We start from the raw sequence: 27,886 nt of genomic DNA, 5'->3' as shown, positions 1-27,886 counted from the left end.
ACCTTTTCTGTGTCGCACAAAGACACGGTGGTTGGAAGCAAAGATCTCAAATTTGGACTCCTCAGACCAAAGCACAGATTTCCACTGGTCTAATGTCCATTCCTTGTGTTCTTTAGCCCAAACAAGTCTCTTCTGCTTGTTGCCTTTCTTTAGCAGTGGTTTCCTAGCAGATATTCTACCACGAAGGGCTGATTCGCACAGTCTCCTCTTAACAGTTGTTCTAGAGATGTGTCTGCTGCTAGAACTCCGTGTGCCATTGACCTGGTCTCTAATCTGAGCTGCTGTTAACCTGCGATTTCTGAGGCTGGTGACTCGGATTAACTTATCCTCCACAGCAGAGGCGACTCTTGGTCTTCCTTTCCTGGGGCGGTCCACATGTGAGCCAGTTTCTTTGTAGCGCTTGATTGTTTTTGTGACTGCACTTGGGGACACTTTCAAAGTTTTCCCAATTTTTCGGACTGACTGACCTTCATTTCTTGAAATAATGATGGCCACTCGTTTTCCTGTACTTAGCTGTGTATCCACCTGACTTCTGCACAACACAACTGATGGTCCCAACCCCATTTATAAGGCAAGAAATCACACTTATTAAACCTGACAGGGCACACCTGTGAAGTGAAAACCATTTCAGGTGACTACCTCTTGAAGTGTGACTCTACAATTTTCATAGTCATGAAAATAAAGAAAACTCTTTGAATGAGAAGGTGTGTCCAAACTTTTGGTCTGTACTGTATATATACATATTACTTGGCAAACATTTAGGCAGGTGTAAAGAAATGCTGTAAAGTAAGAATACTTTCAAAACTATGTATTTTAATTGTTTATTTTTATCAATTTACAAAGTGCAAAGTGGGCGAACAGAAGAAAAATCAAATCAATATTTGTTGTGACCAGCATTAATCCCAGCACCTGTACATTTTGTAAACTTGCACAAAGACAGGGATTTTGTAGTATTAGAGCCAGGTGTGTGGTTAACCAATTATTCCTAGCAGGTGCTGATGATTATCAATTTCATATGTAGGTTGAAACAGTCATTAACTGAAACAGAAACAGCTGTGGCTGAGGCTTAAAACTGGGTAAGGAACAGCCAAACCCTGCTACTAAGGTGAGGTTGTGGAAGATATTTTTATGTCACAGATCATACACTAGGGCAAGACTGAGCACAGCAGCCAGACACAATGTAGTTATACTGCATTAGCAAGGTCCCTCCCAGGCAAACATTTCCAAGCAGACTGGGGTTTGAAGATGTGCTGCTCAAGATCTTTTGAACAAGCACAAATAATCCTGCAACATTGGGGACTGTAGACACAGTGGTCAGCCAAGAAAACAATGCAGCAGATGAAAGACACATCATGCTTACTTCCCTTCAACATTGGAAGATGTCCAGCAGTGCCATCAGCACAGAACTGGCGGAAACCAGTGGGACCCAGGTACCCCCATGTACTGACGGGAGAAGTCTGGCCAGAAGTGGTCTTCATGGAAGAATTGCTACAAAAAAAGCCATACCTCTGACATGGAAACAAGGCTAAGAGACTCAACTATGCATGAAAACATGGGAACTGGGGTGCAGCAAAATGGCAGCAAGTGCTCTGTAGTGAGTCAAAATGTGAAATATTTGGCAGTAGTAGGAGACAGTTTGTGTAAGGGCTGGAGAGCGGTACAATGAGTGTCTGCAGGTAACAGTGAAGCGTGGTTGGGAGTTCCTTCCAAGGCATCCTGGAAGTGATGCTATAGCTCCCACAGGGTCCTGATCTCAACATTGTGTCTGTCTGGGATCTCATGAAGATACAGAAGGATATGAGGCAGCCTACGTCCACAGAAGATTCGTGGTTAGTTCTCCAAGATGTTTGGAACAACCTACCTGATGATTTCCTTCAAAAACTGTGTGCAAGTGTACCTAGAGAATTGATGCCGGTGTAACGTTAAAAAACCATACCCGTGGAGAAACCATACCGTCGTCACTTCCGGTCTGAAACAGCTGAGCAGCGCAGCAGTGCGCATGCTCAGAGCGCCGGATACGTAAATGAACATGAAAGAATTTGACAAGTGCGCATGCTCGGTGGGCATGAAATTCTCACGGCACTGTGTCTAATGTAATACTTGCGGCGGGTACATTAAAACACTTCGGCTGCAACATAAATCATCTCCTCTGCTATCGCTGTAACTTCCCTCATCTCCGGTAATAAATATAAAAGCGGCAGCGGGAGTATGAGATGTAAATGTGACGGCGATCGTGGCTCCGTGATCCGCTTTTATATTTAGCGGAGATGATTTATGTTGCAGAGGAGCTGTTTTAATTAGTGTTGAGCGAACACGGACTGTATTATTCGTATTCGTACCGAATAATTGGATTTTTGTTACCCGAACACGAACACGGACACTTTACTGTATATTCGGGTAAAAATCCGTGTTCGGTCGTTTTATTTCCGGGTTTTGCATGCTTTGGCGCTCTTTTCATGGCGGGCTTTCAACAGCCAATCAACAATCGTTTAACTGGTGTGCCTTAAGCCATCCCAGCCATGCCTGCAAATGTCTCAGTAGCTGTGATTGGCCGTCTGAAGCATGTGACCAAGTCTTTATAAGTTCGAGGCAGCCGCAGCGGCGTCATTATGTTGCTTAGATCAGGGACAGATCACACATCAACGTGCTGGCTGCTGATTAGGGAAAGATAGGCAGGAAAAAACCATTTGTGTCCGGATAGAATTGAGGGACAGGTCGGAGTGTGTAGGCAGGGCGAGTTGTAGGCATTTTAGGGATAGAGTCTGCTGAATTATAGGGTCAGTGTCTTCTGCAAACTACAATCGATATTGCTGTGTGGGGGGTGGGGTCTGCACTCAATCCTGATCTACGATCTCTTCTCAATCCTGTTAGGGAGAGGCTGCTGCTGAATTTTAGGGTCAGAGTGTTCTACAAACTACAATCGATATTGCTGTGTGGGGTGGGGTCTGCACTTAGTTCTCCTGATCTACGATCTCTTCTCAATCCTGTTAGGGACAGAGTCTGCTGAATTTTAGGGAAAGTGTGTTCTACAAACTACAATCGATATTGCTGTGTGGTGTGGGATAGGAGATAGGCAGGTGTCAGTGATCCACATCCATTTTTCTGTGTGTGGGCTGCAGTGAACACAATCTTTTTGGGGTGCAGTGAACACAATCCTTTTGGAGTGCAGTGAACAAAATCTTTGTGGGGTGCAGTGAACAAAACCTTTGTGGGGGTACAGTGAACACAATCTTTGTGGGGTGCAGTGAAGACAATCCTTGTGGGGTGCAGTGAACAAAATCTTTGGGGGGTACAGTGAACACAATCTTTGTGGGGTGCAGAGAAGACAATCCTTGTGGGGTGCAGTGAACAAAATCTTTGGGGGGGTACAGTGAACACAATCTTTGTGGGGTGCAGTGAACAAAACCTTTGTGGGGTGCAGTGAACACAATCTTTGTGGGGTGCAGTGAAGACAATCCTTGTGGGGTGCAGTGAAGACAATCCTTGTGGGGTGCAGTGAACAAAATCTTTGGGGGGTACAGTGAACACAATCTTTGTGGGGTGCAGTGAACAAAACCTTTGTGGGGTACAGTGAACACAATCTTTGTGGGGTGCAGTGAACAAAACCTTTGTGGGGTACAGTGAACACAATCTTTGTGGGGTGCAGTGAACACAATCTTTGTGGGGTGCAGTGAACAAAACCTTTGTGGGGTGCAGTGAACACAACCTTTGTGGGGTACAGTGAACACAATCTTTGTGGGGTGCAGTGAACAAAACCTTTGTGGGGTACAGTGAACACAATCTTTGTGGGGTACAGTGAACACAATCTTTGTGGGGTGCAGTGAACAAAACCTTTGTGGGGTACAGTGAACACAATCTTTGTGGGGTGCAGTGAAGACAATCCTTGTGGGGTGCAGTGAAGACAATCCTTGTGGGGTGCAGTGAACAAAACCTTTGTGGGGTACAGTGAACACAATCTTTGTGGGGTGCAGTTAACAAAACCTTTGTGGGGTGCAGTGAACACAACCTTTGTGGGGTACAGTGAACACAATCTTTGTGGGGTGCAGTGAACAAAACCTTTGTGGGGTACAGTGAACACAATCTTTGTGGGGTACAGTGAACACAATCTTTGTGGGGTGCAGTGAACAAAACCTTTGTGGGGTACAGTGAACACAATCTTTGTGGGGTGCAGTGAACACAATCTTTGTGGGGTGCAGTGAACAAAACCTTTGTGGGGTGCAGTGAACACAACCTTTGTGGGGTACAGTGAACACAATCTTTGTGGGGTGCAGTGAACAAAACCTTTGTGGGGTACAGTGAACACAATCTTTGTGGGGTACAGTGAACACAATCTTTGTGGGGTGCAGTGAACAAAACCTTTGTGGGGTACAGTGAACACAATCTTTGTGGGGTGCAGTGAACACAATCTTTGTGGGGTGCAGTGAAGACAATCCTTTTGGAGTGCAGTGAACACAATCTTTGTGGGGTGCAGTGAACAAAACCTTTGTGGGGTACAGTGAACACAATCTTTGTGGGGTACAGTGAACACAATCTTTGTGGGGTACAGTGAACACAATCTCATACTTCTGAAGCTTTGAGGGTGCTGCCTGTTCTATACTCCTCCTCCTCCTCCTCATCCATCCTTTTAGGTGTACAAACAATAGTAATTGGGGCCTAGTGTGCTTCTGTACGTGTGAAAAACATACACTTTTTTTTGATCATATTTCCTATTCCGCTATTCAATAAAAACCTTTGGGGCTCAATTAAATTGCGGAATAGTCTGTGTCGGTACGTGTGAGATCCACCTTTCCAAGTTTTTGGGGTTCATCTCATACTTCTGAAGCTTTGAGGGTGCTGCCTGTTCTATACTCCTCCTCCTCCTCATCCATCCTTTTAGGTGTACAAACAATAGTAATTGGGGCCTAGTGTGCTTCTGTACGTGTGAAAAACATACACTTTTTTTTGATCATATTTCCTATTCCGCTATTCAATAAAAACCTTTGGGGCTCAATTAAATTGCGGAATAGTCTGTGTCGGTACGTGTGAGATCCACCTTTCCAAGTTTTTGGGGTTCATCTCATACTTCTGAAGCTTTGAGGGTGCTGCCTGTTCTATACTCCTCCTCCTCCTCTTCCTCATCCATCCTTTTAGGTGTACAAACAATAGTAATTGGGGCCTAGTGTGCTTCTGTACGTGTGAAAAACATACACTTTTTTTTGATCATATTTCCTATTCCGCTATTCAATAAAAACCTTTGGGGCTCAATTAAATTGCGGAATAGTCTGTGTCGGTACGTGTGAGATCCACCTTTCCAAGTTTTTGGGGTTCATCTCATACTTCTGAAGCTTTGAGGGTGCTGCCTGTTCTATACTCCTCCTCCTCCTCCTCCTCATCCATCCTTTTAGGTGTACAAACAATAGTAATTGGGGCCTAGTGTGCTTCTGTACGTGTGAAAAACATACACTTTTTTTTGATCATATTTCCTATTCCGCTATTCAATAAAAACCTTTGGGGCTCAATTAAATTGTGGAATAGTCTGTATCGGTACGTGTGAGATCCACCTTTCCAAGTTTTTGGGGTTCATCTCATACTTCTGAAGCTTTGAGGGTGCTGCCTGTTCTATACTCCTCCTCCTCCTCATCCATCCTTTTAGGTGTACAAACAATAGTAATTGGGGCCTAGTGTGCTTCTGTACGTGTGAAAAACATACACTTTTTTTTGATCATATTTCCTCTTCCGCTATTCAATAAAAACCTTTGGGGCTCAATTAAATTGTGGAATAGTCTGTGTCGGTACGTGTGAGATCCACCTTTCCAAGTTTTTGGGGTTCATCTCATACTTCTGAAGCTTTGAGGGTGCTGCCTGTTCTCCTCCTCCTCCTCCTCATCCATCCTTTTAGGTGTACAAACAATAGTAATTGGGGCCTAGTGTGCTTCTGTACGTGTGAAAAACATACACTTTTTTTTGATCATATTTCCTATTCCGCTATTCAATAAAAACCTTTGGGGCTCAATTAAATTGCGGAATAGTCTGTGTCGGTATGTGTGAGATCCACCTTTCCAAGTTTTTGGGGTTCATCTCATACTTCTGAAGCTATGAGGGTGCTGCCTGTTCTATACTCCTCCTCCTCCTCATCCATCCTTTTAGGTGTACAAACAATAGTAATTGGGGCCTAGTGTGCTTCTGTAAGTGTGAAAAACATACACTTTTTTTTGATCATATTTCCTATTCCGCTATTCAATAAAAACCTTTGGGGCTCAATTAAATTGCGGAATAGTCTGTGTCGGTACGTGTGAGATCCACCTTTCCAAGTTTTTGGGGTTCATCTCATACTTCTGAAGCTTTGAGGGTGCTGCCTGTTCTATACTCCTCCTCCTCCTCCTCATCCATCCTTTTAGGTGTACAAACAATAGTAATTGGGGCCTAGTGTGCTTCTGTACGTGTGAAAAACATACACTTTTTTTTGATCATATTTCCTATTCCGCTATTCAATAAAAACCTTTGGGGCTCAATTAAATTGCGGAATAGTCTGCAACGTAACTTCGGCCTTCCCGCTCACCGCCTCATATGTGACGTGCCCACAAGGTGGAACTCCACCTTGCACATGCTGGAAAGACTGTGCGAGCAGCAGCAGGCCATAGTGGAGTTTCAGCTGCAGCACGCACGCGTGAGTCGCTCTGCGGAACAGCACCACTTCACCACCAATAACTGGGCCTCCATGCGAGACCTGTGTGCCTTGTTGCGCTGTTTTGAGTACTCCACCAACATGGCCAGTGCCGATGACGCCGTTCTCAGCTTAACTATCCCACTTCTATGCCTCCTTGAAAAAACAATTCGGGCGATGATGGAAGAGGATGTGGCACAGGATGAGGAGGAGGAGGAGGAGGAGGATGAAGAGGTAACATTTCAAAGGCTTTCAGGGCAGTCATTCGCAAGGGGTTCCGAGGGTGGGTTCCTGCACACACAAACGCCAGGGACACAATTGTCCAGCAGGGGCACAGTTCTGGAGGATGAGGAGGAGGAGGAGCTGGAGGAGGAGATGGAACCATGTTCACAGCAGGGTGGCACCCAGGCCAGCTCATGGCCATCACTGGTGCGTGGCTGGGGGGATACAGAGGACACGGACGATACACCTCCCACAGAGGACAGCCTTTCGTCGCCTCTGGGCAGCCTGGCACACATGAGCGATTACATGCTGCAGTGTCTCCACAACGACCGCCGAGTTGCCCACATTCTAACTTGTGCTGATTACTGGGTGGCCACGCTGCTGGATCCCCGTTACAAGGACAACGTACCGTCCTTAATTCACTCACTGGAGCACGATCACAAGATGCGCGAGTACAAGCGCACGCTGGTAGACGCGATGCTGCTGGCATTCCCATTTGACAGCGGGGCCACAGTGGAAGCACAAGGCAGAGGAGGAGGAGGAGGAGGTCGCCAACTCAACCAGGGCACCGCCAGCACCTCAGAAGGCAGGGTTAGCATGGCCGAAATGTGGAAAAGCTTTGTCAGCACGCCACAACAAACAGCAGCACCAGCAGCTCAGATGGAACGTCTTAGCAGGAGGCAGCATTTTATCAACATGGTGGAGCAGTATGTGTGCACACGCCTACATGTAGTGAATGAGGCGTCTGCCCCCTTCAACTTCTGGGTCTCCAAATTGGGCACATGGCCTGAGCTTGCCCTTTACGCCTTGGAGGTGCTGGCGTGCCCTGCAGCCAGTGTATTATCTGAACGGGTATTTAGCACGGCTGGGGGTGTTATAACAGACAAGCGCAGCCGCCTGTCCAGAGACAATGTGGACAAGCTCACGTTCATTAAAATGAACCAGGCATGGATCCCACGGGACTTTTCCGTACCTTGTGCAGAATAGCAATGGATACCGACCTTACCCAGCCATTGTTCCATTTTTGCTCTTTCTCACTCTTTTGGGGTGTACCCTCATTTAAAATTTGTGAAAAGAAGCAGTGTTGGCTACCTCGTCCTCCTCCTCAGGGCCAGATTAACGTAGGGGCTATTGGAGCTGCAGCTCCATGCAGGCCCCTACCTTTTATATAGGCCCCGGGTTGGCCATATTCACTGTGACCGCTCTTCTGTCACTTGTAAACACAGAAGTCTGGCTTCTATGCTCGCTTCCCCAGGCAGCACCCTCAGAACCTCCCCACACAGCGCGAAGGCCGGACAAGGAGGGACAGTTGCCGATGCATGGATGTGTTTATGGGCTTCAGAGACAGCATCCCATGTTGAATTAGGCATGCATGGCTGCACCCTTCCTCCTCTGGGTGCATGCCAAGGCACGGCCCTTAAGGCCCTTCAAAATCCTCAGCACCAAGACCATGATGCTCTTAATCCGGCCCTGGTCCTCCTCCACCGCCGCTTCCACCTACACCGCCCATAGGTGTGCGCAGCCTATTGCATTAGGGTGTGCACCCCAAAGTTGAAATACACATGCATGTGTTTGCCTACATGTACATGGCCCCGATACATTACTCTCCCTGCTGGCAAAGAGAAATAGAGCAGAGCAGGTGCGAGGGAGATCTTTCCCATCTCCTCACTGGCAAACAGAGCGATAATGCTATGTGCCCTAGGTGATTAGGGTGTGCCCAGGTACACCAGGCACACCCTGTGCGCACGCCTATGACACCGCCACATCCACCACCACCTCAACCTCCCTCCTACTCCTTATGGGCCTCGTCCTTCAGAGATGAAGAACATTGTTTTATTTTTCTGTTTTTTTTTTGTTGTTTTAAGTTATTTCCCTATCCACATTTGTTTGCAGAGCACTTGCCATGCTCTTAACTACGTTTTGCTGCCATTTGCAGCACTCTAGCCCTTTCCATTGGTGTTTTAGAGCCATTTTAGTGCCTTAAAGTTCGGGTCCCCATTGACTTCAATGGGGTTCGGTGTCCGGGAAAAGTTCGGTAAAAGTCCGGGACACGGACCCGGACTTTTTTTTAAAGTTCGGCCGAACCCGTCGAACACGGACATCTAGATGTCCGCTCAACCCTAGTTTTAATGTAAGCGCCGCGAGTTTAACTACCGTGAGAAATCCATACCCTCTGTAGCGGAACCGGAAGTGACACGGGTATGGTTTTTTCACGGAACACCGGTTTAAAGGCAAAGGGTGGTCACACCATATATTGATTTTTCTTTACTCGTTTTGATAATTGATAAAAGTAAACTAATTAAACTTCTATTTCTAAAAGCTTTCCTAATTTACAGCATTTTTCACACCTGCCTAAAACTTTTGCACAGTACTATGTGTGTGTGTATGTGTGTGTATATATATATATATATATATATAAAACTGGTAGACCTAGTTGTATTCTCTTGCTATGCCTTTCAGGCAGTTATGGTATAATGAATACATAAATGCATGATATTCTACCTTCTTTAAAATCAGGACCAAGATAAATACCAGTTTGGCAAGACGAAGATTTTTTTCCGAGCGGGACAAGTGGCCTATCTGGAGAAAATTAGAGCAGACAAGTTAAGAGTGGCCTGCATTCGAATCCAGAAAACAATTCGTGGCTGGCTATTGAGAAAGAAGTACTTGAAAATGAGAAAGGCAGCTATAAACATTCAAAGATACGTCAGAGGCTACCAGGCAAGATGGTGAGGATATGCATTGTTATTGCTGGCTTAATTACTAATGAAAATTTCATCTATGAAGAGTGCACTTTAATGTCAATTTTACATTTATTTTCACCTTTCTTTTTTTTAAATGCAAATTTGATTGATTTACAGATATTAAAAATATAAACATTGATTCCATGGCAGTTTATATGTGATCAATAATTTGAGTCTTCTTTATGTAGTCTTGCCAAGTTCCTGCGCAGAACCAGAGCAGCAATCGTCATACAGAAGTTCCAGAGAATGTATGTGGTTCGGAAAAGATATATACATATACAGTCAATTACACTTCGTCTTCAGACTTTCCTTCGGGGCTATGCAGCCAGGAAAAGGTTCGAAGAGGTTAGTGGAGCTGGAAAGCACTGATTAAGCTGCATAGTCATAATACCATTGTACTTCTAATTTAACTACTGCCTACATTTGAAATCAGGGAATAAATTGTTAAATGATACTAGAAATGCACTTTTAGAAATTATATTTAAGATTTTGGAAGTTTTTGTTCAGGAACTCCACACAAACACAATTCCTACTAAATTGATAGGCAAGATGCTAGTGAACTTAATCCTTCGTGATTGCAATCGCTGACGAGTTAAATGTAGCCTCCTAATGCTGCATTTTTTTTTTTTGAAAATTCTGTTTGTTATGCAGCACTTTGTTTAAGTACATCTATCGATTGGATAACCACAAAATATAGGCAATTAGAGTGTCAACTGCTCATCCCCAAATTACATAAATTAGAAGGAAGAGATGCCCCCTTTAACGCAGTTTAAAGTATAACACACATTTAATAATGTAAAAAAGATATATACTCTGTTGTACAGAAAATTTTTAAAATCATCCTATGAGTATTAAAATCCTTTACTTGCTCTGACAAAGCCATGAACATAATCCTTCATTTTGGAATAATACATCCATCCATATAACCATGATAAGCATTATATTGGAGCCCCAACGGGTTTCAATCATTCCAATCCAAAATCTTCTTCAGGGGGCCCTGGGAAGCAGGAAATCTCGAAGTATTAGGCATGCAAGTAATTAGCATGATGCAACATTTCACTACAGACCATAATAGCAGATTTTTTTGTTTTTATACTTTCATAAATTTCAACTAAGAGACACTAATCCGTCAGAGCCTGACTGATGAGCTGATGCGTTTTGGGGGACCGACACCCCCCCTTCTCAGAGCAAAGATTGGTTCTTTGTTCTAAGTATTGGGTTCAGTCCCCCGAAAAGCGTCAGCTGGTACTGTAATCCATTTGGTCCTATGATGCTGAAGGGCAGACTTCTGGTTTCTGTATTTATCATACACTACCAATCTACTCTTGTTTTTGAATATAATTTGTATTGTTTATCTTTTATTAAAGTGCTGTTGATAATGCACTAGGCATTTTGTTGTTTGTACGATTTAAGATTCCCCGATTTGAAGAGGGCCACACCGCCTTAACTCTCCAGTCCATATTGCACAGTGGTCATTGGATTTGTATATCTTAAGGCTAGCTTCTCTATGAACTCTTAGCGCTGAGGTGTCAAGTGTTTACTGTTCTATGGTAGTAAATTATCATGTATATAGTAAAAAAAAAATGAAAGGCTGTATATAAAATAATTATTCATTCATTAACACAGGCATACTGATCCGTACAAAAGGCCATCTTCACAGCATTTCTGTGCAGCTGCAAACTGGCAGTCTGTCCAAATCAATGATAGGCAGTAGCATGGATCTCCGGTCATGCATCAGTTCTGCACATATGTACATTTGGGGTTACTCTTGGAGATCCATTCAGGTCCGTGGAACACTTGTGCATCCTGTGTGGGTGAAGCTCTTTGCACAGGTGGTACCGCTTAGTACACTCATGTGAATAAGGCTTAACAGAGGTTTCCTGGCAGCAACTTGGGCCAAACAAAAAATTTGCATGGCGAAGACTGCCTGCTGCTTGGGCTGCAATATACTGTAGTAGCTCATGCTCCATACAGTAAGTGGCTCCTCATTTTGGAAGCCCTATGATGAGCTTCCGCTCTACTCCTGTAAATAGAAAACGTTGGTTGTTTCGCATCCCTGCCATTTAGGAGAAGCCTTGTATTCCTATCTATAAACACAAGTCTTCTTCTGAATGGCCAGCGATGGACTTATGACATCACAATCTCCACAAATCTCCCACAATTTATAACATTATAATTGTGTGTCACTAATGTGTTTCTTTACCAACTTGCAGATGGTCAGGATACACAAGGCAACTATCATTCAGAAGCATGTCCGTGGCTGGCTAGCTCGTGTGTCTTTCAAGAGAAGCATGGAAGCCATAGTCTACCTTCAATGCTGCTACCGCAGGATGATGGCCAAGAGGGAGCTGAAAAAGCTGAAAATCGAGGCACGCTCTGTCGAACACTACAAGAAACTCAACTTTGGAATGGAGAACAAAATCATGCAACTGCAGCGTAAAGTTGATGAACAGGTACAGTACTGGGTTTATTTCCTATGTTTAAACCTCATATGACTTTTTTTGAAGACCTTTCTCTTTAATACATATCAATTCATTATGGTTTTGTTAGTAATGTCCTTCTGCAAAGCTTTAATGTTATTTTACCTTGTGTGCAGAACAAGGACAACAAATCCTTGCATGAGAGGCTGACCCACCTAGAGATCACTTACAGCAATGAGAAAGAGAAGTTGCGTAGTGATGTGGACCGCCTTAAACATTTTGAAGAGGAGGCAAAAAATTCTGCTAACCGGATGGTTACTTTGCAAGATGAACTTGCTCGGCTTAGGAAGGAACTACAGCAGACACAAACTGAGAAGAAGACCATTGAAGAACATGCAGATAAATACAGGAATGAGACTGAGAAAGTAAGTTTCAGCCATAATCTTCGTGGATCTCATGTATGATGTGTCTTAAAAGAATAATAGTCAATGTTTTCCTTCTAGCAATTAATTTGAGTCTCCTTTTCAGACTACTAGGGCAAGCTATAAAAAGCAAGAATCTATTTCGCTGCTTGGATAAAATCAGACGCTTGGTAGCTGAAATCGAAATTGGTTGTAAAGGCTAAACATTTTTTACCTTAATGCAAGGAATGCATTAGGTGTCAGCACCACCCATTACCCCCCTCCCCTTTTACTTACCTGAGCCCTCATTTGATCCAGTAACGTGCACGTCTGCAGCTCTTCTCTCCCCTCATTTCCGGGTCTTGCTGGCTTTGCTGGGGCACCAGGAGCCATTGGCTTCCAGTGCTGTGTAAATCAAAACCAGTGATGAGGGAGCGGGGGCCGGGGCCAAATCCCATTGTCTGTGTCAATGGACGCAGCAGCATGGCTCGGGTGGGAGCATGCATGAGTGCCCCATGGGGCACTGAAAAGAGGGGAGGGGCCAGGAGCATGGGCAGGGAGCCCAAAAAGAGGAGGTTTGTGAATTGCACAGAGCAGGTAAGTATAGACATTTATGTTTTTTTTTTTTTTTCTTTTTTCTTATTTACCTTTACAATCACTTTCAATATGCCTAAACACATATAGCTGTAATGTCACTTGTAACTCTTGTATAATGAGAAACAAAGTCACATGACTTAAGAGTTCAAGGGGCTTCTCCAATATGAGAATAAAAGTTGAAAACTACATAATTTGTGCTGCTGCAGGGGCTAGTGGGGATCTTCTGAAAGCATTAAATTGATATTAAACCTTTTATGTATTTATTTTATTAATAGCAAACGTGTTATACTTACCTGCTCTTTGCAAAAATTTTGCACAGAGCAGCCCTTGGGTGCCCTACCAGCGCTTCTAGCTCCTCCCTCCTTACCTAAGGGGGGTACTTGTGCGGGCTGGCTCCCTCCCCACTGCCTGCATCTATTGACACGGACAGTGGTGCTTTGCCCTGCCCCCCCCCCCCCACTCCTGTGTGACCGAATTTGATTGATAGTAGAAGGAGCCAATGCCTGTCACTGCTTCCAATCTGCCCTGTGGGGAGGGAGAGAGCCACTGTTCTTGTGCACATCATGGAATCTAGATTGGGATCAGGTAAGCATAAAGGGGGGTGAGGGGGAATCCTGCAGCACAGAAGGTTTTGTACTTTAGTAAAGAGAATGCATTAAAGTAGAACTTCACTCTCTCAATCAAGATTGATTATTTTTATTCCTCATGCTGCTAGCAATAGTAAATAGACAGGCAAGTACATCATATTTACTTGTTTACATTTCTTTGGTTACTTCCTGGTTTCATGCCTAGGCAAATTATGTCATACATCCTAGTGGTCTTCAGTAGAGGAAAATGTTTTTTCTCAGCTAAGCTTACTCTCCTGCCTGCAAGCCTGAGTTAAGGGCAGATGAATTCCAGGAAGTAAATGCATTAATCATTGCCCTTACTCAAGATGGTCACGGCCAAATAAGCATGTAGGGGAGGGGGGGGGTTCAAAGGGATTTCTCAACAAAATAAAACATAGAGACATGGATGGATGGCGAGTTTTCTTTGAATATTAAAAATTAATTAAATGGTGTTTTTGGTTTGTGGTGCTCAGTTGCATTGAAAATCTGCTTTAAGATAAAAAAATATATATATATGTAAGGCTTTAGAACCACTTTAAGGGTCCATTCACATGGGCGGTCCAATCAAGTCCGCCTGTCCGTTTTTCAGGTGGACCTGATCAGACCCTCCATTTACCCCTATGGAGCGGCGGATGTCAGTGGTGACATGCCTGCTGATACCCGCCGTTATCCGATCATGTCCGCCAAATTCAGATGGATGGTGACCCTATTTTCTATTCGTCTGGAGGATCAGATAAGATCAGGTAAACAAGGACAGGCGGTCCATTTTCCTCCGATTTCCTCATAGGGGAGAGTGGGACTCTGTCCGTCTCTGCACAGTGAGCAGAGACAGACCTGTCATCCGCCTGATCAGCGGGGATCAGTGGAGCAATCCCCTGCTGAGTAAAGCCGAGTTCCTATGAAAGGACCCTTAGGCTTCTCAAGCTTTCAGAGCCCTTTGGTCTTTTGCAGACCTACAGAGGTTTGGAAGTATGGTACCAAGCTATGTTTCCCTACCATTGAAGCTGGATGGTCCAGGTGTAGACCTGAGTGTTGTCTAGCAGTGTATATTGATACACTGTTCCCATTTGTCCCTATACTCTGTGACTACTGACCTACTATATTAAAGGCATTGGAAGAACTCGGGTATTTTATAGTTGTAGCTTAAAGCAAGATTCCTTTGTTTTACAGCTGGTTTCTGAGCTGAAAGAGCAGAATGCATTATTGAAAGCCGAGAAGGATGAGCTGAACATCCGAATCCAGGAACAGGCTAAGAGGATGACTGGTAGGTACTGAAAGAATACTAGAAAACTTTAAAGCAAATGAAAAAAAATGATATACTTGCATGCTGTGTAGACGGTGGAATGGATTTACTCTTTAGTTACTATATTAACCTTTTATTTGATATGATTTTGCATGCTTTGTGATCATTGTTGTTCTTTTTGTGCCTGGTAGAGGACATGGAGAAAAAGCTACTGCAAGAAACAAAAGAACTGGAACATGAATTGAATGACGAGAGGTCGAGGTATCAGAATCTGCTCACTGAGTTTAGTCGGTTGGAGGAGCGATATGATGACTTAAAGGAGGACATGAGCACCATGGTGGGTTGAAGTGAAAATAGGAATAGTAGGGGATATTAATGGAGTATCTTTGTGTACCAGTCTAATCTGACTAATGTTGCAGACCATTCCAAAGCCGGGACATAAGAGGACCGATTCCACCCACAGCAGTAATGAATCAGAATACACCTTCGGTTCAGAAATTACGGAATCGGAAGACCTAGCTTTCCGTAATGAGGTAAGGCCATCAAATAAGGTAAATCTAAAGTTTTTTTCTAATATAATGCTTGAGGTGATTGTAGCTGTATAGTACTGCTTGGACCTTGAAGAAGGGGACATACCCCAAAAGCTTGTCCTGAAAAATTGTATGTTAGTGCAAATAAAAAAAAGTATCACGGACAGTACTCAATTGTTTCTGTTCCTAATATAACATTTCAAGTATTTTTCAATTTTCTGTTTTATTTATCAGTATGCTGTGAGTTTTCTTTTTACCAACTTAAACTAGAAGCTTTTTATCTCTTAGGATTTTGTTTTAAAAAACAATGTGCTGTAGCCTTACTCCGGGGACCATGCAACGAACGCTGCCTCATTCTGCTTTAAGCAGATTTACTGTAGTCAAATGTTCCCCATTTAATTATTTATCAATTGTTATGGAGAATTTTTTAAATGGTGACTACTGCTTATAGAAAAGTAAAATTAATCTTCTTTTAAAAAAAGCTTGTCACAGCCTCTCCACAATGTAACATAATGCACACACGCACATAGTGAAATAGACCTAGAACTTTGTTTCTACTATTGGGTGGAATCAACCTGTAAGCTTAATCTATGGAAATCGATATAATAGCTCTATATTTCCATTAGTGTTAACAATCCAGTGTGGATTTTATGGACAGAATAAAAAATTACATATATGATATCGTTTTTTTCCAGCATTAGCACAGCTATTTTTGTTTTTCTGTGTGCCTCTTTTAACTCCTTCCCGCCACTGCCACTGGCGGCTTTGCGGTCATGTGACCACTATCATTGGCAGTCACAGCGGTTACATAATCTGAAATCTCCCGATTGCAAGTATGCATCGGAAGCATTCCAGTACCTGTTTACCTAGGGCTGCATATATGTGCTAGATCAGCGGGAACTGCTTATCATAGTCGTATTATTATTACACATGAATGTGCTGTGAGGGGTGTAGGATTATACTAAAAATTCCAAAGATATCCATGGCAGCTCCTCAATGAGACAGAAATAATCTCTGCAATATTTAAAGGAAACAGCAGAGGGTGCCAGCTAAGTGCAATTTATGGGAAAAACTTTATTTAAAAAGTGGCAACTCACAAGATGCATAAGGATAAGAGCATGGCTTGAAAAATAAACTGTTAGGCCCCTTTCACACGGAGCAGACCATATTGCGATCCGCTCCGGCACTATTTTTTTTTCACGGACACGGATGACATTTGTGTCATCCGGTCCGTATGTCCGCATATCATCCCATCCGTTTGCGGGTCCTTTCCGTTTTTTAAACGGAAGAAAAAATAGGGTTCTGTTCCGTTCCAAAAAACGGAACAGAACTGAAAGGACGCAAATCGGATGTCAGCAGATGGTCATCCGCTGACATCCGCAATCCCATTGACATGCATTATGTCCGTATATCACCCGCAAACAGATGGGGTGATATACAGACATACGGAACGCCCGTGTGAAAGGGGCCTTACGCTCCAAAACATGTAGCCATGCTACCTACTGCGGCCCTCCCAGGTGTAATGTCAGTTCTAGTCCTGCAGATTCAATGTGCTCCAGGGTGGCTACAGGATTTCCAGTTTTGTTTTCTGGTGTCCTACACAGCTCCTGACAATGCATCTGTTTCCTTGCTCCTGAAGACACACTGAAAACACACTGAAGATCAACAGTATACTGCATTGGGTGGATGACATGCTCTTATCCTTAGGCATCTTGTGAGTTGCCATTTTTGATTACGTTTTTTTCCAATGTACTGCACTTATTTGTCACCCTCTGAGATTACTTCAGTTTCATTGAGGAGCAGCCACTGATGTCTTTGGACCTATGGACTTTTTAGTGTAATCCTACACCCCCACAGCTCATTCATGTGTATGAATATTTTGTAGTTTAGATGAATCACTACCTGTCCAATTTTCGATAATTCTCATTCTTCCTGAGAGAAGGAAGATTTTTTTGGCCCCTGAGGCATGTTGGATAAAGTTGTATGAGACCCATAAAATGAAAGTTTGGTGCACAATTTTATGTAGTTTTAGGTGGACTTTAAATAATTAACAAACAAATGAAAGCCCAACTCGAGCTTTTACATTGTAGGCAGTTACAGTAAAAACAATTTTGGTATTTCAATTGTTGTAAGCAACCCTGGCAGTTAACCGAAAACTATAGTTTTATCTATAGTCGTCCTTTTAGGCAATATTAAAGAATTATTCTAGACATTGTATAATTTTACATAGTTACATTGGTCCAGCTTGGACCAACATAACTATGTCTTACCATACTTGGCTGATGCCCAGAGAAGCTGGAAATCACTGAATTGGACACCACTACTCCAGTGATTTCCATTTACAGGTGCCATTGATTAGACAAGGTGGAGAGCATGATGTCAGGCCTCTCCACCTCATCCAATCAGAGAACAATTTGAATTTATTCAGATGCATTCTCTGAATGGCGGCCTTGCTGAGCAGCCAACCTCCTGTATTCAGAAATAATCAGGTCTGACACTTAGCACAGGACCCAGAAGCAAGTAGGGGTCACTGGAGTACCAATGTCCACTTCAGTTATTTCCAGCTTCCAGGGGCATCGGCCAGGTATGGTATATACAGTTACATTGGTCCAGCTTGGTATGTAAAAATATACCATGGCAGCAATTCATCTTTAATTCTTTCTCCATTATCTAGACCTTACTAAATACACTTGTTTACTACTTATACAAGATAAAGCCTATGATTATAGCATTATTTATATAAATATGCATGAATGAACACATTGTAGATATTTTTTTACAATTGTTATGTTGCTTTGTAGGGACAATGATTGGTGGTTGTTCCAGGGTTCTCTATCCCCTGTAAAATGATCAATATTTACATGTTTACCAGCAAAAATCTGTTAAGGGTGGCCTACTACTGAACTTACCAAATAATAAAATGATGGATCTCGGCTAACTGAATGTGTCTTCTGTCCATTTTACCATTTCTGGATATTCCTTAGGAACCAATTGATAAGAAGGCTCTGGACATGTCCCTGTTTCTCAAGCTGCAGAAACGCGTGAAAGAACTGGAACAAGAAAAACAAATTTTGCAAGACGACTTGGATAAAAAGGAAGAACAGCTTATCAAAGCCAAAAATCCGGTATGCTGAGTCTTAAGATACTGGAGCATTTAAAAATTTATGGGTAACTCAGTCACCCTAAGAATAACTGAGGGTGGCTATAGATGTCTATTTTTTTTCCAACTAGCCATCGGCTGATTGAAAAAAGATAAATGGATTCCTCTATCCACACTAGCGAGGTGCATGGAGGAATCCTCCCCACTGGGACATTGTATTCTGAAAACAGGACTTCTCCACTGATCAGCGGCTGCAGGTGATGATTGACAAATATTTCCAACATTCTCATTCGAAAAAAATCTGACGATCAGTTTCTGTCGAACCGGGAAGGCCATACATAGATGGAAATTCGGCTGATCCCTACTGAACCAGCCGAATTTCGACCTATCTATGGCCAACTCTAGACTTTCTCTGTTTGACCAGAACAAGATGGATTTTATTAAAGTGGAGGGCTTTTTATCTTATCACCCCTTAACACTAACAGTACACATATGTGCGGCCCTATTAGACTGGGCTTTTTTCCATGGGGCCACATATATGCATATCTGTATTTGTGCTGAGAATGTGCTTCACAGCGCGCTCCCAGCACAGAGAGCAGGATCTCAGCGGGAGCTCCAGGTCCCGTCATAACGATTGGTACTCGGAAATACCATTTACGGGTCACCTCACCTGATCACAGTGATTAGTCACTGTGAAGCCGACCCTGTGTTTCTCTCTCACTCCTTGCAGAGAGAAAAAAAACTGTGTGTAGGAAAAAAATAAATAATAAAAATAGCTAGATCAAGGTTTGATCTAGGTCTTTGTCAGGGATAGTGTTTGGGTCAAGTAAGGGTCAAAGGCCATGGTCAGTATATTTTGGGCAGGATTTTTTTTTAAAAAGCATTTTCTCTTTCGTTCATTGACCGATACAGCTTCTGATCTTCTTAACCATTGGGTTATACTGCCCTCTTCAGGAGTAGGACACTAGGCTGAAAAAAGTCTGGCTATGCTTATGGGCAGTTCCAGGGGGTATGCTCCCTCTGTCTGCTATAGGTACTCAGTTTTTTTCTGCCTAGTCAGGAGTAAGGACTTAGTTGCTTGCTGGGATCTCTGGTCCTGGCAATTTTTTATTTTTGGATATCATTTTTTATTCTGTTTTTTTTTTTCCTGTGAGACCTACAATCAACTGCCAGACTGGACGACGGGCTGGATAATCTAAATCCAGTGGTCACCACAGTCTGGCCAGCGCGCGCGCAGACCTTAGCTCCGCGCTAGGTCGGCTGTGACCTAACCCCACCGGATGGGGACTTAAATTCCTTGCGAGGTCGCATACGACCGGGTCTTGGTCCAAGTTGCAGCGTTCTCTCTGGCCGACAGCCCCCCCCCCTTTCTATGGAGAGGAGGTTCTGTGTGGAGCGGTGCCCGCTTGGTTCCTGGTATAAGTGACTGGAGGGTTTTGGGGTGGACGTGGGCCCCTCCATGGGACGTCGGACCCCTGGGTTCCCCTCCTTCCCATTAGGCACCCCCCTCCTGGTGGTCCCTGTGGGCCAATGCCGCTCCCCCCTCTCATCCCCCCCTCCTTTACTGACGCTGTGGGGTGGCCTGGTCCACCACCTAGGGTGGGGGCAGGGTGCTGTGCTGGCGGTGGGGTGCGCCTGCTGGTGACCGGGCGATTGGCTGTGGGGGCTGTACCCAGTTGGGGACTCCTGCCAGGGGCCCCCCTTCCTGCCTGTCCCTTTTTCTGAGGCCTAGGGATCCCTCCTGGGTCCCTGGTAGGCTCATGGGGCCGCCATTTTGCTGTATCCTGTGTGGTCAATGCACAAGGGCCATGTTTGTATAGTCTGGCGGCCATTTTACGGTGGTTTGCCATTGAAAATAGTGGCGCCATGACAGTGGAGCCCTGTGGGTGGCGATTTCGGTGGTGGGAGCCCCTCCTCATCCCCTGGTGCTGACTCCTGGATCCTTTCACTTCCTGATGGCCGCATGTGGAGATTATCCTGATTATCCTGGTGGCTGGGTGCCTGTTTCTGCTGGGTGGTGAGTCTGGTGGGGTCCTCTCCCTCTCTGCTGAGGATTGATTAGGTGCTCTGTTACTGGTGACCGCGTGGTTCTGCCGGAGAAGTGGGGGTGTCCCTTAGCAGTGTTTTTTACACCTTTTCTTGTGGGGTCCCCCTATTGACTCATGGAGTCTTTGGAGCACATTTCCACACCTGATCCCCTCTCAGAGGCTGTGGGGCCCTCCGGGTCCCAACTATTCATTGATGCACTGACAATGGTCCTAGAGTCCTTTGTGTCCCGTGTGGAGGTTGTTTTTTGGCGACGGGCTAGCAAAAAGCATCCCCTGCCTTCCTCTGCTTTATCTGTCTCTTCAGATCCTGAATCTGATTCGGCCGTCATGGACGTGACACTCTGCTGGGTCTGCGAGCACGCGCCCTGAGTTTTCAGATAGTGAGAATTATTCCTCCACTTCTGCAACTGCGCATCAAAAGGCGCTGGTGGATGCACTGATTGTATCTGTGCGTGAGACCTTAAAAATAAAGGACACAGCTGAAGCTGCAATAAAGGCGTCGGTTCCCTTTGGCACTCACAAGCCAACCAGAGAGGCAAAGGTGTTTCCTTTCCTCACCAATTTTGACAAAATTGTCACTAAAGAGTGGGAACGGCCAAAATGTCCCCTTGCGATCCCTTAGTGATTTGCTATGCGGTACCCCTATGAGGAGTACTTTCTTAAAAAGTTGACTGTTCCACCGGTGGTGGACCCTCCAGTTTCCAGATTGAACAAAGTAACCATGATTCTTTTAAGAGTCCCCGGCCTTTAAGGACCCAGCTGACAGGAAGGCGGTGGCTGTGGGTCGCATTAAGTACACCCTAGCTGGTTTGACACTAGAGGCCAGTATTTACCATTGCACTGCTGTCATAAACTCTGACCGAGTGGGCTAAGCTTTTACACCGTGACCTGGTGGGGAAGCAGCTCCCCCCTGCCTTTGCTGAGCTGGGGGACTAGCTGGTCGAAGGGCTGCAGTTTATCTGTGATGCGGCTCCCCTAGTCGCTAGACTCTTTGTTTAAGCAGTGGTCCTTAGGCGATTTTTGTGCCTCAAATGCTGGTCTGCAGGCCAGACTTCTAAGAAGGCCTTGACTGATCTTTTCAAGGAGATCGCCTATTTAATGCTACCCTGAATGACATCATTAAGGGTCTCACGGGGGGAAGAATACCTTTCTTCCACAGGCTATTAAGGGCAAGGACCCTCGTTGCAGACGTGGGCCATCCTTCTCAGCTCATAAGAAGTTTTTTCTTCCCTCCGGGGCGACTGACAAGGGATCAAAGCCATTCAGGGCCTCCTCTTGTGGATCCAAGCAAACTTGGCCTGCCAAGTTGAGAGCGGGCTAATCTAGACCCGTGTACAAGGCTCCTTTAGCATGAAGGTGCGCCCTCAACCATATTGGGGGTGGGGGGGACATCTTCTCTGGTTCCTTGACCCATGGACTTGCCTGGTACAAAACAAGTGGGTCCACAAAGTCATACGGTCCGGCTACAATATCGAGTTTTGCTTTTACCCCCCCCCCAGCAAGGTTCTTTCCTTCCAATTTGCGCCTGTCCCCGGACCGCTTACAGGGTCTGTTTGGGGCGGTACAAGACCTGTTACTTCAAGGGGTGATTTGTCCCGGTTCTGACTTCGGAAGGTTTTCAGGGTTTTTACTCAAACCTGTTTACAGTTCCCAGGAAGGAAGGCAAGGTGCGTCCAATCCTGGACCTCAGTGTGCTGAACTGCTTTGTGCGGGTGCAGAAGTTCAGAATGGAGTCCATTCGCACGGTGGTGGCATCCCTGCATCAGGGGGATTTTCTTGCCTCTATTGACATCAAGGATGCTTACCTTCCCATTCCAATATGTGCCGGTCACCAGCGCTTCCACTGCTTTGCCGTGAGAGAGGAGCATTATCAGTTTGTGGTGTTACCCTTTGGTATCGCCTCTGCTCCTTGGGTCTTCACAAAAGTGTTAGCTTCTGTGCTAGAATGTTACGCCAATGGGGGATTGTGGTACTGGGCTACTTGGACGAACTTCTTCTGCGAGCTGAGTCTCCTACTGCTTTGGTGGAAAACCTGGAAGTCACCATATGAACTCTGAGGGAGTTCAGCTGGATTCTGAATTTTCAGAAGTCTGCTCTGGTTCCATCAACAAAGCTGGACTATCTGGGTCTGACTCTGGACTCGGCCTTAGCCAGAGTGCTCCTTCCTCTGGAAAAACTCCAGAAACTGCAGGCTGTCCAGTTGGTCATCCCTCCGGACTTGCATGTGGGTGCTGGGCCTGATGGTATCTACCTTCGAGGCGGTTCCATTTGGACAGTTCCATATGGGGCCCCTGTAAAGGGAGATTCTGCCAAATGGGACAAGATTCCCCAGTCTCTGGACAATAAGATCCGGCTGAGCCGGGGAACAAAAGTCCCTGATATGGTGGCTTTGGTCTATGGCGCTTCGGCTGGGCAAATCCTTCCTCCCCTTGTATTGAACAGTGATCACCACAGAAGCCAGCCTGTCTGGCTGGGGAGGCGTCCTCTGCAAAAATTCTGCTCAGGGGATCTGGACACTGTAAGAGTCCAGACTACTGATCAATGTCTTGGATCTCCGATTGATCAGCCTGGAACATTGGATGGATCGTCTTCAGGGATGTCCAGTGCGCATTCAATCAGACAATGCCACGGCCGTGGCTTATGTCAATCACCAAGGGGGTGTCCTGGTGCCTGTGGAGATAGCCGGTATTCTAAGGTGGGCAGAACGGTTCGTTGCGGTTCGTTCCAGCCCTCTCTGCCATACACATTCCCGGGGTGGAAAACTTGCAGGCGGATTACCTCAGTCGGTAGGCGTTGGACCAAGGGGAGTGGTCCCTTCATTCGCAGGTGTTTCATCAGTTGGGTCTCCGGTGGGACATTCCCAAGGTGGATCTGTTAGCGCCCCGGCTCAACAGAAAGGTGCAGAGGTTTGTGGTTCGGTCATGGGATCCTCTGGCGGACGCTGGTGGCCTCGTGAGGTCAGTATCGTCTGATTTACACCTTCCCTCTCAAGCTTCCGCCAAGACTTCTACCCAGGATCGAGGCAGAAGGGAATTCTGGTCATCTTAGTGGCCCCGGACTGGCCTCGCCGGGCTTGGTACACCCATCTGGTGCAGCTGCTCACCGATGTTCCTTGGAAGCTTCCTCTCAGGGAGGATCTGCTGTCCCAAGGACTAATCTTCCATCCTGCTTTACAGTCGCTGGCTTTAACGACTTGGCTGTTGGACGCCAGGTGCTGATAGATAGAGGTTTGCCTGAGTCTGTAATTCCAACTGTTTTAAAAGCTAGGAAATCTACTTCTAGGAAGATCTACCATCGTACATGGCAGACGTACATTGCGTGGTGTGAGTCTCTTGGGGTTCATCCTCGTTCTTTTTCGGTGTCTCGGATCTTGACCTTCTTTTAATGGAACGTTGAGCAGAAACTGGCCTAGAGTACTATCGAGGGCCAGGTGTTGGCTTTAGCAGTCTTCTTTCCCCTTGGCCACACACTCCCTGGTGCGTAATTTTCTTCAGGGAGTTTGGCACTTGGCTCCTTCAGTGTGGTCTCCATTACCATCTTGGGACCTCAATTTGGTGTACTCAGTCCTCCAGAAGCCTCCCTTTGAGAATCTTTGGGAGATTCCCTTGCTTGCGCTGTCCCAGAAGGGGACCTTTTTGGTGGCTGCACGCAGGGTATCAGAATTGGCGGCGTTATCCTGTCGTTCACCTTACTTAGTCGTTCACAGAGATAAGATGGTTCTTCGCCCCTATCCGTTGTTCCTTCCAAAGGTTATCTCTGATTTTCATTTGAATGAAGACATTGTGTTGCCTTCCCTGTGTCCCAGGTCAAAACATCTGAAGGAAATTGCTTTGCATGCCTAGGATGTGGTCCGGGCTATTAGGGTGTATCTGGCAGCTACGGAGACTTTTAGGAAATCACACTCACTGATTGTGCTCACAGATGGGCCTTGGAAAGGGTTGTCCGCTTCCTCTGCGACCATTTCCAGATGGATCAGACAGATGGTGGTTCGGGCCTATTCCATCAAGGGTCAGGTTCCTCCTTTCCCTGTCAAAGCGCATTCTAATCAGGCGCTCAGTGCCTCCTGGGTCATCAGGCGCCTGTGACGCAGGTATCCAAGGCGGCCACTTGGTCTGCGGTGCACACTTTCACAAAGTTCTATAAAGTGGATGCCTTGGCATCTGCAGGTGCTTCCTTTGGCTGCAGGCCGCTGTTTAGAGGACCTGCTCCTCTTTGAGGGTGTATTGTTTTTCTGGTGAGCTTCAGTTGTTTTGGTTGAGCTCCTGTTTACCTGGCTGGCTATAGTTAGCCTTGGAAATTTATTTTTCGCTGTTCCCACCCCTCATGTTTAACACTGCTTTGGGATGTCCCAATGGTTAAGATCAGGAGCTGTGTCCGTCAATGAATGAAAGAGAAAAGGGATTTTTGACCATAAAATTCATTACTCTGATGTTCATTGACAGACAGCACCCACCACTCTGGAGTTGTAATTTTTCTGACACTGCTTGTAACAAAACTGAATACCTATAGCAGAGAGAGGGAGTATACCCCCTGGGACTGCCCATAGGCATAGCCAGACTTTTTTCTTCCACATAGTGTCCTACTTCTGTAGGGGGCAGTATAACCCAATGGTTAAGTAGATCAGGAGCTGTGTCCTTCAATGAACATCAGAGAAATGGATTTTATGGTCAAAATTCAATTTTTTAAATTAGTATCAGTGTCAGTAAGCGTCAGCGTGTTTTAGGTTGGTTAAAAAACAAAACAAAAATGCGCACTAAATAACATACACATATGTGGTATCCCTGTGAGCAGGACAATTTATTTTGTGTTATTCTTTGGTGGTAGGTTATGATGGTAAGAAGAAATATACAGCTACTATAAAAATATATATATACATATTTTTAAATATTTTGGGCCAGTTTTTCTGTGATAATAAAAAAAAATAAAAAATCAGGAGATATCGATTTATCATTTACCCCCAAATGTAAGCCTGATTTGTCCTGAAAAAAAACAAGGTATTATCCACCTGGATGCACAAAGTAATTGTAATTATACATAGAGTTTTTCTAACCCATGTCAAAATGTCAAAATTATGTTTAGGCGGCATTAACATTAACACTCCCTTAGGCATGTAGGGGTTTAAGGATAACAAAACCCTATAATAAAAATGAAATGTATATTGCAGCAAACCAGTCCTTAGATTTGCAAGTACAGGCACTACCTGTACAGGCACTACCTGTTTATCTTGAATGAATGTCCTTGCCATTCCAGAGAGCTCACCTGTAGGCAGAAAACATTATCTGATTTGTATAAACTACTAAATGTATCACCCTCTTTGTAATTTAAAAAAAGCAGACATGCTTGAAGGCCACCTGGATGTCAACCATGGCTCCCTCCATAGATACTATGGAGGAGTGAATGTAGCCTCTCATGGACAGGAAGTCTGTTATTTTCAGGATCACCAGGTGCAAATAATGGGAAAAAAAGCATTAAAAAAGTAAACTAAGGCAGTCTCTTTATCTAAGGATCAATAAGCTGAAATACCTGTATATGAAATGTATGTTTTTGGGTCTAGATGCACTTGAAGCAACCCCCCACATAAATGGAAGTCCTGAACCTCGAGACCTGAACCTAAACAATAATGCACTTTTGACACAAATTATAGAACTGTGTAGCAAGACAACTCATTCATTTGTATATATATGCTTATGTCTGAAGCGGCCTGTCAGTGCAGCCATAGAGAAGCTTCTCCTCTCTATGGTCATGAAAAGTCACATGAATAAAATTACATTTCCCACTTGTGCCACAGAAAGAGTTATATATATATATATATATATATATATATATATAAACATTTTCATAAACTAATTCAGATCAATGATTGAATCTTTAATCTCTTTGCTTTTTTAAGGATGATGCAAGGTCACCAGTCCGAGGGACAGAACTGGAATATGAATCTCTCAAGGTAATAGAAAGATAAAAGTTACATTTTAAAACAAAGGATCGCTCCTAACCCCTTTTTTTTTTTTTAATCAAACCAAGTATCCATTTTCAGTTCTTTGAGTAGGATTTGGGATTTAATTCCATAATTGTGTGCGGCCTCTACTAGGTTATGACATTTAGATGTTAACATTGCAATGTGTCTTTCAGCGTCAAGAACTGGAATCTGAGAACAAGAAGCTGAAAAATGAGTTAAATGAGCTCAGAAGAGCTGTCTCAGAGAAGGCCACCACAGATCCCACAGGACACGGGGGTCAGGTCTACAGGGTGCTCTTGGAACAAATGACGTCAGTCAGCGAAGAGCTGGAAGTGAGAAAAGAAGAAGTACTCATTCTGAGATCGCAGCTAGTGAGCCAAATGGAAGCCATTCCACACAAGGTGATAATCCATTATATAATGTTCTAAGATGAGGATTAGCCAGTTTAGGCTGATGAATGACAGAAAGCATACATGAACAAATAATTTTGACCAGTTTAGAACAGATTGCTGACCAGTATTTGCATTAAAGACTAAGTTCACCTTTTGTACCATGTTACACCCATATTCAGGGTGTAACATGTTACAGATGCAGCAGGATCTCCCCCCCCCCCCCCCATCTTGCTGTCACAATTTAAAAACGCGTGTCCATGTGGGTCTCTGCCCACCTGGCCACGTCATTCATTCACAGAGTTCTGTGAATGTGAAAACTACAAGTACCAACAATGTTTGTGGCTGACAGATGGTTCCTGTCAGAATGTAACTACCGCTTACATAGACGGTCTGCAAGAGTCCTGCGTTGCACCCTCAATCTGCTGATCACGGGTGCAATGCTTTGCAACCTCATAGTTTAAAAAAAAAAAAAAAATGCATGTTTTTACCTATTTTATTTTTATTTATTTTTTTACAAAGGGGAAGTTATTTTTTAAATGATATATGATATGGTGAATTTATTTGCAGCTAGACCTGAACATAACAGTGAAAAATTCAAAGCAAATCCCAACATATGTGTTGACAATCGGATTTTCTCGATTGATACAGTTTCCAAAAGGATATATCTTTCATCACAGGCTGATCAGATAAGGATACCCACTTTGCCCTTAAGCAACTGACCCAAATGTTCCTTACACAATTAGTTCTGTAAATTAAAACCCGGAGTAATTCATTATAAACAATAATGTATTTGATACTGGGAAATTGAGAAAGTTATGGGTAAAGATTCTCATTAATTTCCAAAAGCAGGTTACCCTTGTATACGACCATAATATTAAAGTATATCTGAACGCAACACTTTTTTAGCTTCGGAAAAAGCAGGAAAGGACTTTAAATTCTTTTAGGTTTTTTTTTTGTTTTTTTTTCGTCTGTCTCATTGGTA

General features: G+C 44.4%; 1 protein-coding gene across 5 annotated transcripts in view; it reads left to right on the top strand.

The window, feature by feature from the left end:
- MYO5A (myosin VA) overlaps positions 1–27,886 on the top strand; it is a 391,043-nt gene that overhangs the window by 281,905 nt on the left and 81,252 nt on the right. For all 5 annotated transcript variants that reach the window (XM_082256683.1, XM_082256682.1, XM_082256681.1 and 2 more), the window contains 10 exons: positions 9,383–9,594; positions 9,798–9,954; positions 11,823–12,062; positions 12,206–12,454; positions 14,806–14,899; positions 15,070–15,215; positions 15,298–15,411; positions 18,393–18,533; positions 26,447–26,500; positions 26,686–26,913. In XM_082256683.1, coding sequence (XP_082112809.1) covers positions 9,383–9,594; positions 9,798–9,954; positions 11,823–12,062; positions 12,206–12,454; positions 14,806–14,899; positions 15,070–15,215; positions 15,298–15,411; positions 18,393–18,533; positions 26,447–26,500; positions 26,686–26,913 — 1,635 coding nt within the window. The remainder of the gene's footprint in view (positions 1–9,382; positions 9,595–9,797; positions 9,955–11,822; positions 12,063–12,205; positions 12,455–14,805; positions 14,900–15,069; positions 15,216–15,297; positions 15,412–18,392; positions 18,534–26,446; positions 26,501–26,685; positions 26,914–27,886) is intronic.

The sequence above is a fragment of the Pelophylax lessonae genome (genome assembly GCF_965119305.1).
Source record: "Pelophylax lessonae genome assembly, chromosome: 4".
In the NCBI taxonomy this organism is placed as follows: domain Eukaryota; kingdom Metazoa; phylum Chordata; class Amphibia; order Anura; family Ranidae; genus Pelophylax; species Pelophylax lessonae.
Note: the sequence above shows the minus strand (reverse complement) of the source record. Positions and strands in the feature narration are given on the sequence as shown.